This window comes from Nicotiana sylvestris, chromosome 7 (genome assembly GCF_000393655.2).
Source record: "Nicotiana sylvestris chromosome 7, ASM39365v2, whole genome shotgun sequence".
Lineage (NCBI taxonomy): Eukaryota > Viridiplantae > Streptophyta > Magnoliopsida > Solanales > Solanaceae > Nicotiana > Nicotiana sylvestris.
The window spans coordinates 167,853,820-167,865,067 of record NC_091063.1 but is presented as its reverse complement, the minus strand read 5'-3'; the positions used below and the strand labels follow the sequence as shown (position 1 = coordinate 167,865,067).

Here is an 11,248-nt window from a genome sequence, read left to right as displayed (position 1 = left end):
ACATAGCCGAATGTTCCCGAAAGGGACGCCGGAAGGCTGACTTTGCATAAACAGCCACCTTTGGGTCATTTTTTTTCTCGGTCCAATTGACCCACACAGTCTCCAAAATCTTCATCCCTGAAGTGCTGAAAGGCCGTATTTGAGAGACCAAGTCCTTCATCTTCAAAAATCAAGTATAGATAGTTTTGTTTTGAGTTTAGTAAGAGTTTTCTTTAATTACCTTAATAAATGTGCAGGATGAGCACGAATCAAAATGAACCGTTCTCGGCCCTCAGCGAGGTCCCTCTATAACTCCACATGTGGTGGAATGACTTTGAAGCCGATAGCAAAGAGATAGTGGGAAGAGTATTGGGAGGTTTTGTCGATTTGCTGAGTGTTAGGCCAAGGACAGATATTCTTGAAGCTCTAATACCATTTTGGGACCCAACCCGCAATGTATTCCGTTTTGTTGACTTTGAACTTTCACCAACATTGGAGGAAGTCGCCGGATATGCGGGATTGAGTGGGAGGTTAAGAGGGCAATACCTACTTTCACCAAGGCTGGTATCTCCGCACGCATTTCTGGATTTGCTAAGCATCAGTCGGAAGGTACAACATGACGATTTATCGAGAGGATGTTGTGCTCTAGAATTCTTGTATCAACGGTACGGAACTCCGCAAGGTTTCGAGGAACCAAACCTTGGACTAACTCATGGCGGGAACAAAAACAAATGGGAAGCAAGACGTACTTTGGCTTTCATCACAGCGTTCTTGGGAGTCGTGTTCTGTCCACGGAAGGATAAAAAGATAGAGATAGGCCTTGTAGGGATGGCTGATGTTGCAATCAAAAGAACCGATAGTACTGTGGTTCCTTTGATTTTGTCCGAAATCTACCGAGATTTAACTATATGCCGAGAAGGAGGCAAGTTCTTCCAGGGTTGCAACATGTTACTTCAGTTATGGGTGCAAGAACACCTCCATCACCGAGTAGGATACATGAACCACGGGTTGATCGAGAGGAATTGTATCAGCGGCTTCGAGAAGCGCATGACAGACGTCAGATTTCCTGAAGGTGTCGAAGCATGGTTTACACGATTAAGGTCAACGACAACTGACCAAATTGAATGGGCATTCGGTTGGTTGATTGATACTGAGGTGATATACATGGCAGCTGAAGAATGTCATGTTCTCTTAATGGGACTTCGCAGCATCCAGCCATATGCTCCTCATCGGGTATTGCGCCAGCTGGGCAGGTTTCAAGTAATACCTACTGATGAAGATCTGAGCAAGCACGCCTTTGAGCTGAGCCCGGGAGTCATATTTCCCGAAGTAAAGATTAGAAAGCTGTAGCACGAATGTAGATTCTTCGAACCCAAGACCATGGTGCGAGAACTAGCTAAAGGTGAGGTAGACCCAAAGTACGATGCTTGGTTCGAAAGAAGGTTCCAGATTCGGCAGAGACCTGCTAAAAGAGCCCATGTCCAACAATTCACGGATGATTCACAGGAGAAATGGGGATGGTTAAAAAGGGAGGAAAGTTATCGGGTTGAAATCGGGAAGCTAAAGCAACAAGTTGAAAGGCTTATATTTGAGAACAACGTGCAAGTCGCCTCGGAGCAGGGCGAAAAGAACAAGCTAGCCCAAGAGAACCAGACACTAAAGGCCCGCCTTCGCCAAGCCAGTAAGAGTAATATTGACCGATAGAAACGGTGCTCCGACGAAAGATTGATAGCAAGTTTGAGAAATCAGGTCATCCAAAGCCAAGAAGAATTAGAACAATCAGAAGCTTGCATAGCAAGGATGAAGGTCAGATGGGCAAAAGGTACAATGGCCCGGAGGCAGCGTCTGCAACAGGTCATAAGGGATTATGAAATGAGCATCGGGATATTAAGGAAAACAAACTCCACTCTTCATGATCAGATCATCAAACAAGCACGAGATGCCCAGGCCGACAGAAGACATTGTTACGATACAATGGCCTGCATGGAAAGACAAATGGAGATGTTCCAGGATCAACTTGCCAACAATGCGCAAGCACTAGGATTAAAGAACCGACAAATAAGGCAATTGTTCGTTGAAAGGGACAACATTCAAGGAAGGATCGACGAGATTGGGCACTACATCTACATGAGATGCCTCGCATGTGAGCAAATGCCTCGGAAAACCCTTCTTGTTTCCATCATGGGCTGCGTCCACTGGATCATGAATGAGTTGAAAAGCTTGCAGAGAGACCTTACACCAAGGGCTGCGGAAAGGTCGAATGATTCCTCGCGGGCCCCTAAGTTAGAAAATTAATCTTTGATCGAGTCCTGTGTATTTGGCTTTGTTGCTTTCCCATATGTTGTTTTCTTTTCTTTTAATCAAATAGGGTTAAGAACTTTGGAGTCTGTACCATTGTTGTTCTTGGTTTAAGTCTGTAATAGCAAATTTTGGTGATGAATTAATTGATTCCAAAAGAATTTTGGTGTGTATTTACTTTATGGCAGAACTACGCCCGGTCTGATTCGCGCGGGGACGTGATACGTAGGCAATCCACATAAGATTCGACCGCCTTTAAAAGAAAAAGAAAAAAGAAAAAAGGAGAGAAAAGAAAATACAAAAAAAAATAAAAAAATACAGGGTTTCCCCAAGTGCTTTAAAAGGACAAATGAGCAAACCGGGATGACGCATGTTGTTTGAAGTAAAGCATATAGAAACGGTTAACTGCCTAGGAGCATTGCATCCTCTATGTGTTGTTATCAAATCTGTTAAACTCTAACGCTAACAAAGTTTGTTGTTGTCTGAATCAAGATAGTTAGTTGTTAAAGAATTCTGGCAACATACCCTTACCAAACCAGATCCAAAGGACCGGTAGCAACAAGCATGACTACTTCAGAGAATAGTACCGAGGAAGAAAGGACGATGAGCCAGTTGTTAAAAGAAGCGATGGAAAATATTGAAAGGATGGGACTAGAGATGAATGCAATGCAGCTAGCTCTAGCCAAAGCACAAAAGAGCCCTGAGCCAACGGGGCACATGCCGGAATACCCTCACTCCGGCCCTTCAACAAGCCTCCCGAATCCCCGTTATCATCAGGAGAGAAGCCCCCATGATTCCCAAGCTCCACCACCCCATCAACCTCTCCCAACACCAAATGTTCCCACTTTTGTGGGACCCACATCAGCCACCCTGCAAAGAACGACCAGCGAGCCATTGTTTCAGGCTCACGATACGCAATACTATCCCCCTGAGCCCACATTCCATGCCCCCGAACCACATGCCTACAATCCGCACTTGGAGGTACCGGCAGAGATTGAAAAGCCGGTTAAAGTCCCAGAACAAGATGAGGTATTGAGGAAGTTCAAAAGCCTGGAGCAGTCCTTCAGGAACCTGCACGGATTGGGCAACCATGTCAGCGTGGCCTACAAAGATCTATGCCCTTTCCCGGACGTCCAACTCCCGGCTGGGTTCAAGATGCCTAAGTTTGATTTATATGAAGGGCACGGTGACCCCATGGCACATTTGCGGGGATTCTGTAGCAAAATGAGAGAGGCATTCAGCAAAGATGAGTTGCTGATAGCTTATTTCGGCCAAAGTCTGAGCGGATCGGCACTAGAATGGTATACCAGGCAGGATTCCAGCAGATGGTACACCTGGGATGATCTGGCACAGGCTTTCGCATGTCATTTTCAATACAATCTCGAGATAGTCCCTGACCGTCTCACATTGCTGAGGACCGAGAAGAAGCCGGGGAAAGTTTTCGCGAGTTTGGGTTCCGCTGGAGAGAGCAAGAAGCCAGAGTTGATCCTCCCATGAGAGAGGGAGAAATGGTGGACTACTTCTTGCAAACATTGGATCCAACCTACTTTGGTCACTTGGTGACGACGGTTGGAAAATCCTTCAACGAGGTAGTGAAGATAGGGGTCATGATAGAAGAGGGTCTGAGGTCTGACAAAATCCTGAATTACTCGGCACTCAAGGCCACGACCCAGGCTATTCAGAGCGGCACGGGAGGTGCGCTGGGAAGAAGGAAAAAAGAAGAAGTTGCCATGATTGAGGCAAGCAGTTGGTCCAGGTCTGGCAAACCCCACTACAACCAACCCAGACCTCACAGGCCAAACTACCCATACAACCCACCACAGCACTGTTATCCACCTCGAGAACCACATTTCTCCGTACACCAAGCCCAGACATACACTCAGCCTCCGGCTCGCCCGCAATGGCGCGCACTGGCTCCCCAGAACACATATGCACCACCACAAAACACCTATCCTCCACCAAGGGCATATAGAAACCCTCCAAGGGTAAGTTTTCGGGGAAATCAAGCTGCCAGGAATGACAGGCTACAGAAACATAGAACTTTCACTGAGTTGGGAGAAACCTACACCGCGTTGTTCCACAAATTGAGGCAATTAGGTTTGGTTAGTCCTGTCGAGACTCGAGAGCCAAATCCCCCACCCCAGAATTTTGACCGATCAATAAGCTGTGAGTACTGCTCAAGGATGCTGGGGCATGATACCGAAAAGTGTTGGAAGTTGAGGCATGCCATACAGGATCTTATTGATACCAATAAGATCGAGGTCCAGACACCGGAGGCACCTAACATCAACCAGAACCCATTGCCAGCACACCACGAGACTCACATGATCGAGGTGGTGTATGAGGGAGCAAAGCTGAGAAAGCCCTCACGGACAGTGATGATGATCCAGGCCGCTCCGAAAGGAGGATCAACCAGTGGAGGAACGGGGGTACAATCGCAGGGAGAAGGCATCAAGCCAGTAGTGATACTGGGAAAGAGTCCGTCCACCGTAATAAAGAAACCCGAGCCAGCCAAGTTGGTGATAGCAGGGACTCCACCCACACCCGCAGTTGTGTTGAAAGGGGTGTACAGGGAACTGGTCACCATAAAACCTGTAGTCCAGCTACCGATGATTGATAGCAAGGCCGTGCCTTGGAAATACGAGAAGGCAGTGGTGATGTACAAAGAAAAACAAGTGGAGGCAGTTAGTTGTGAAGCGCAAGGGCTGACTCGATCAGGACGGTGTTTTGCTCCGGTGGAGCTGAGAAGACCCAACCCAGCTGCAACCAAGAAACCTGTGTCCGAAGAAGAGGCTGAGGAGTTCTTGAGGAAGATGAAAGTGCAGGACTACTCCGTGGTCGAACAGCTGAGGAAAACACCGGCCCAGATCTCGCTGCTATCATTACTAATCCATTCTGAGGAACATCGTCGGGCCCTGATGAAGATATTGAATGAAGCTCATGTGCCCAACGAGATTTCTGTAAACCACTTGGAAACCATTGCCAACAAGATTTTCGAGGTGAACAGGGTAACATTCTCAGATGATGATCTGCCGGTGGAAGGTACGGAGCATAATAAAGCTCTCTACCTAACTGTCAAATGTGAAAACTCGGTAGTTACTCAGGTATTGGTGGATAACGGTTCAAGTGCCAATATTTGTCTATTATCCACCCTGAACCAGTTAAAGATCGACCACGGAAGAATCCACAAGAATAGCATCTGCGTTCGAGGATTTGACGGAAATGGAACAGCCACTGTGGGGGATATTGTACTTGAATTGACCATCGGTCCAGTCCTGTTTACCATGGAGTTCCAGGTGTTAGATGCCACAGTATCTTATAACCTTCTGTTAGGACGACCGTGGATTCATGCAGCCAAAGCAGTGCCTTCCACCCTACATCAAGTGGTCAAGTTTGAGTGGGATAGACAAGAGGTCGTACTGCACGGTGAGGACACGGCGTGCACCATGGGTGGCGCTATTGTGCCCTTCATAGAGACCGATGATGACAAAGGTCCTTGGGTCTACCAGATTTTCAATACAGTGTCGGCAAACAAGATTTCTGAGGGTGAGATCCTCCCGCACCCTAGGGTAGCCTCCGCAACAGTCATGATGGTCTCGAAAATGCTGGGCAACAGGTTTGTTCCAGGAAAAGGCTTAGGTGTTGAGCTTCAGGGGATTGTCCAACCTGTCTCGCTGCCTAAAAATTTGGAAACTTTTGGGTTGGGGTTCAAACCTACTGCGGCAGATGTGAAGAGAGCGCGAAAAATGAAGAAGAAAGTTTGGTTTCTGCCCAAGCCGGTGCCACGTCTCTCAAGGTCTTTTGTCAGAGCAAGTGCCAAGGGGCCACCGGTCCCAAAGATTCTCGAACCATTGATCGGGATGGACGGGGACCTAAATCAGAGTTTCGAGAGGCTATTTGTTGATGTCAATATGGTAGAAGTTGGAGAGAGTTCTAGCAGAGCGGAGATACAGTTTGTGGGGCCTGAGGCCAAAACCAACAATTGGACAATTACTCCTCTTCCTATCCGGGGGGGAGTCTTAGTAGTAGGCTTTGATTTATGCTTTTCTTGTTCGGATTATTCCAGGGTGTAATCCCAATTTTTTTATTTTGTTTTGTAAAAGTGTGAACCCTGTTATCCTGTAAGTTTAATAAAGTTCTCTTCTTTTGTCTCGTTTTAATTTTGTTTTTGTTCTTTTTTTTCTTTCTGAACAGTTCTCTTTTTACTGGTTCTTATGACATGGCATGCACAACGGATCTTCAACCTAGTCTAATAAATCAATCTGAGTCCGACTTAATGCTACAAGAGGTCGTTTATGATAACGAGTCTGAATATGACGAAGATGAAGCCTTCGAAGAGATAAACCGAGAACTGTGCCAATTTGAAAAGAAACCCAAGCCTAACCTAAATGACACTAAGGCTGTGAATCTAGGAGACGCTGATAATGTCCGAGAAACCAAAATCAGCATCCACATTGAGCCGAATGTCAGGGAAGAATTGATCAAAACCCTCGTGGAATTCAAAGATGTCTTTGCATGGTCATATGATGATATGCCGGGATTAAGCACCAATTTAGTGGTTCACAAATTGCCCACTAACCCGGCATACCCTTCGGTCAAGCAAAAGCTAAGGAAATTTAAAACAGAAATGAGTGTAAAGATCAAAGAAGAGGTGATTAAGCAGTTGCAGGCGAGGGTCATTCGGGTTACTCGATATCCCGAGTGGTTGGCCAATGTGGTACCAGTTCCGAAGAAGGATGGGAAAATCAGGGTATGCGTCGACTACCGCAACCTCAACAAAGCAAGTCCCAAGGACAATTTTCCATTGCCCAACATCCATATCCTGATCGATAATTGCGTTGGGCGCGAGATCGGATCCTTTGTGGATTGCTATGCGGGATATCATCAGATCCTAATGGACGAGGAAGATGCGGAAAAGACAGCTTTTATTACGCCATGGGGAACTTACTGCTATCGGGTAATGCCGTTCGGATTGAAGAACGCCGAGGCAACGTACATGCGAGCAGTGACTACTGTGTTTCACGACATGATACACAAAGAAAATGAGGTGTACTTAGATGATGTGATCATAAAGTCTTGGCGTCAGGAAGACCATGTAGCAGACCTGAGGAGATTTTTCCAAAGACTCCGAAGGTATGATATCAAGCTCAACCCGGCCAAATGCGCGTTCGGGGTTCCATCAAGAAAGCTGTTAGGATTCATCGTCAGTCGACGGGGTATTGAGTTAGACCCATCCAAGATCAAATCCATCCGAGATTTGCCGCCGCCGAGGAACAAAACAGAGGTAATGAGTCTGTTGGGGAGACTCAATTACATCAGCAGGTTCATCGCTCAACTCACGGTGACTTGTGAACCCATATTTCGGTTGCTGAAAAAAGATGTTGCGGTAAGCTGGACGGCAGAGTGTCAAGAGGCTTTCGACCAAATCAAAGGGTATCTGTCCAATCCACCCGTGTTGGTTCCACCTAAGCCAGGGAAGCCCTTAATTCTTTATCTGACGGTCCTGGAAAATTCATTTGGCTGTGTACTGGGGCAACATGATGTCACAGGAAGGAATGAGCAGGCCATTTATTATCTTAGCAAGAAATTCACAGTGTATGAGGTCAAGTATACTCAACTCGAGAAAACGTGCTGCGCCCTAACTTGGGTGGCTCAGAAGTTGAAGCACTACCTGTCCTCATATACTACTTATCTCATATCTCGTTTGGACCCATTAAAGTATATCTTTCAGAAACCTATGCCCACAGGGAGGTTGGCAAAATGGCAAATTCTGCTCACAGAGTTCAATATCGTCTATGTGACGAGGACAGCAATGAAAGCCCAAGCGCTGGCTGACCATTTGGCAGAGAATCCCGTCGATGAAAAATACGAGCCTTTAAGAACGTATTTTCCCGACGAAGAAGTGATACATATGAGTGAGCTGGAACTACCCGAGGAACCGGGTTGGAAGCTTTTCTTCGATGGAGCCGCAAACGCGAAAGGGGTTGGAATAGGAGCAGTACTCATTTCTGAAACAGGACGCCACTATCCCGTTACAGCTCAACTACGCTTCTATTGCACCAATAATATGGCCGAGTATGAAGCTTGCATTTTGGGTCTGCGATTAGCTGCGTACATGGATGTCCAAGATGTTTTGGTCTTGGGAGACTCGGATCTCTTGGTACATCAGATTCAGGGTGAATGGGAAACACGGGATTTGAAACTCATACCATATCGACAATGTTTGCACGATCTGAGCAGGCGATTTCGATCAGTGGAATTCAAGCACATCCCGAGAGTTCATAACGAGGTTGCGGATACATTAGCCACCTTAGCATCAATGTTGCACCATCCTGACAAAGTGTATGTTGACCCTCTGCACATCCAGGTTCGTGATCAGCACGCTTATTGCAACACGGTAGAAGAGGAAGTAGATGGCTAGCCCTGGTTTCATGATATAAAGGAGTACCTCAAAATGGGGATATATCCGGAACAGGCCACTGGGGACCAAAAAAGAGCCCTTCGGCGCTTGTCGAATGGTTTCTTCCTCAGCGGAGGAGTGTTGTACAGAAGAACCCCAGACTTGGGATTGTTAATATGTATAGACGTCGGTCAAGCCACGACGGTTATGGCAGAAGTACATGCTGGAATTTGCTGGCCACATATGAGTGGATATGTGTTGGCAAGGAAGATCCTTCAGGCAGGGTATTACTGGCTCACCATGGAGCATGACTATATCACTTTCGTGAGGAAATGCCATCAGTGTCAAATACATGGAGATCTGATTCATTCTCCGCCAACGGAGTTACATACGATGTTGGCACCCTGGCCGTTTGTTGCATGGGGCATGGATGTCATTGGGCCTATCGAGCCAACAACATCCAACAACCATAGGTTCATTCTGGTGACCATTGACTACTTCACCAAATGGGTCGAGGCTAAAACCTTCAAGTCGGTAACTAAAAAGTCAGTGGTGGATTTTGTTCACTCCCATATCATCTGCAGATTTGGAATCCCAAAGGTAATCATTACGGACAACGGTGCTAATCTTAACAGCAGCTTGATGAGAGAGGTATGCCAACAATTCAAGATTACACACCGCAATTCCACCCCATATCGTCCTAAGGCGAATGGAGCGGTCGAAGCAGCCAATAAGAACATCAAGAAGATACTGCGGAAGATGGTGGAAGGATCTAGACAATGGAACGAAAGATTACCCTTTGCTTTGTTGGGTTATCGCACTACCGTCCGGACTTCCATAGGTGCAACTCCTTATTTGTTGGTGTACGGAACTGAGGCCGTAATACCAGCGGAGGTCGAAATTTCGTCCCTCCGAATTGTCGCTGAAGCCGAGATTGATGATGATGAATGGGCCAAAGCTCGATTGGAACAGTTGAGCTTGATAGACGAGAAAAGATTGGCAGCAGTGTGCCATGGTCAGTTGTATCAGAAGAGAATGGCAAGGGCATATAATAAGAAGGTACGCCCTAGGAAGTTTGAAGTAGGGCAGCAAGTATTGAAGCGGATCCTCCCGCATCAGGTCGAGGCAAAAGGCAAGTTCGCCCCAAATTGGCAAGGGCCTTATATCGTGACTAGAGTGTTGTCCAACGGTGCTTTGTGTTTGACGGATATCGAGGGAAGATGTGTCGACATGGCTATCAATTCTGATGCAGTCAAAAGATATTATGCGTAATTTCTTTGATTATGGTAGTTATCGGTTCATTTGTTTGTATTTGGTACTTATTGGATAATGAAATGACGGAGGCAATTCTTTCTTCTATCCAAACACTTTTAACCCTTGTTTCCCCCTTTTGAGCCTTAAGTTATTCTTTCATACCCCTCTTTTGGAATCACTAATGGAAAAGATATGAAAAAAAGAGAGAAAGAAAAAGAAGAAAAATTTTAAACAGAAAATGGAAAAAAAGAAAAAGATAAAAATCACAAGAAAAACAAAACCGTTAGGAACTACGTTTGACCTGATTCCTCAAAGAGGATACGTAGGCGCCTCACGGCTCGGTCATAATGTGCATAGTATGCATAGTGTGCGTAACGCACATAGCTCAACATAGTGTAAAAATAAAATCTCCCAATCAAGAAAATTGGGCAGAGGTTATGTTCTAAAGTTCCAGCAAAGGTTTGATTCCAAAAGTTGTAGCGGCTCACCCGTCAAAGTTATTTCAAATTCTTGATAGCTTTTCTTTTAGCCCTACACCAAAACAACATCGATGTCCAAAAAAGACCTCCCGATCATCCTCCAAGAGGTGCCAAGTCAGGCAGATAAAGCCGAGAATAATACACTGATCCCCAGCAAAGAAGAGGATCATAAAACTGGAAATGAATTGATAGTCAAAAGGAATCTCCAGAAGATAGGGTCATATCAACAACACTACAATTCCCCGCTGAAGAAATAAAATGAGAGAGTCTTATCGGTGAAAACCTTCGCAGGCACCATAAGGCGACGAAAGATGAGAGATATAAAACAAGAGAGTCTTATCGGTGAAAACCTTCACAGGAACCATAAGGCGTCGGGAGCTGAGAGAAAAGAGAGAGTCTCATTAGTGAAAACCCCTCGAAAGGCACTATGAGGCGACAAGACAGATCGACAAAAGGGTCCACGTTCGCAAAGAAATGGACACCCATTTATCCCCAGCAAGTAAGACCATCAGGCAAGATGATTGATATAAATAGACTGGGTCGGGAATCTATGGTGCACGTCATAAGGACCAGTCATGTCATCCAGATAAGTTCTTCGCTTTTCCTTCTTCCACCAAATATTGGTTCAGAAAGATTTTTCTCCTTTTCTATCTTTTTCATTTCTTTCTAAAAATTTGTTTTGAAAAGGATTTTTCAAAGTTTACTACCAGAGGCCAAAGGGGTACAAAAGCAAAACACAAAAGGGATAGGCCAAAAGCCAAGAATAAGACAAAAGGCGTCGGTTGCAAAACCAAAGGACGGATTGTGTATAAAGTTAAGGGTGACGTAAAGAGAGTGG

The 11,248-nt window shown here is 45.8% G+C and overlaps 1 protein-coding gene across 1 annotated transcript; it reads left to right on the top strand.

Moving 5' to 3' along the window:
- The first annotated feature begins 297 nt into the window (after window positions 1–297).
- LOC138874104 (uncharacterized) lies at window positions 298–1,329 on the top strand. Its single transcript, XM_070152608.1, has one exon. The coding sequence runs from the start codon at window positions 298–300 to the stop codon at window positions 1,327–1,329; it is 1,032 nt and encodes a 343-aa protein (XP_070008709.1).
- Window positions 1,330–11,248: the final 9,919 nt, after the last annotated feature.

What these genes read in the sequence shown, in the direction of transcription:
- LOC138874104 (XM_070152608.1), top strand. Translation starts at nt 298, where the DNA reads ATGTGGTGGAATGACTTTGAAGCCGATAGCAAAGAGATAGTGGGAAGA.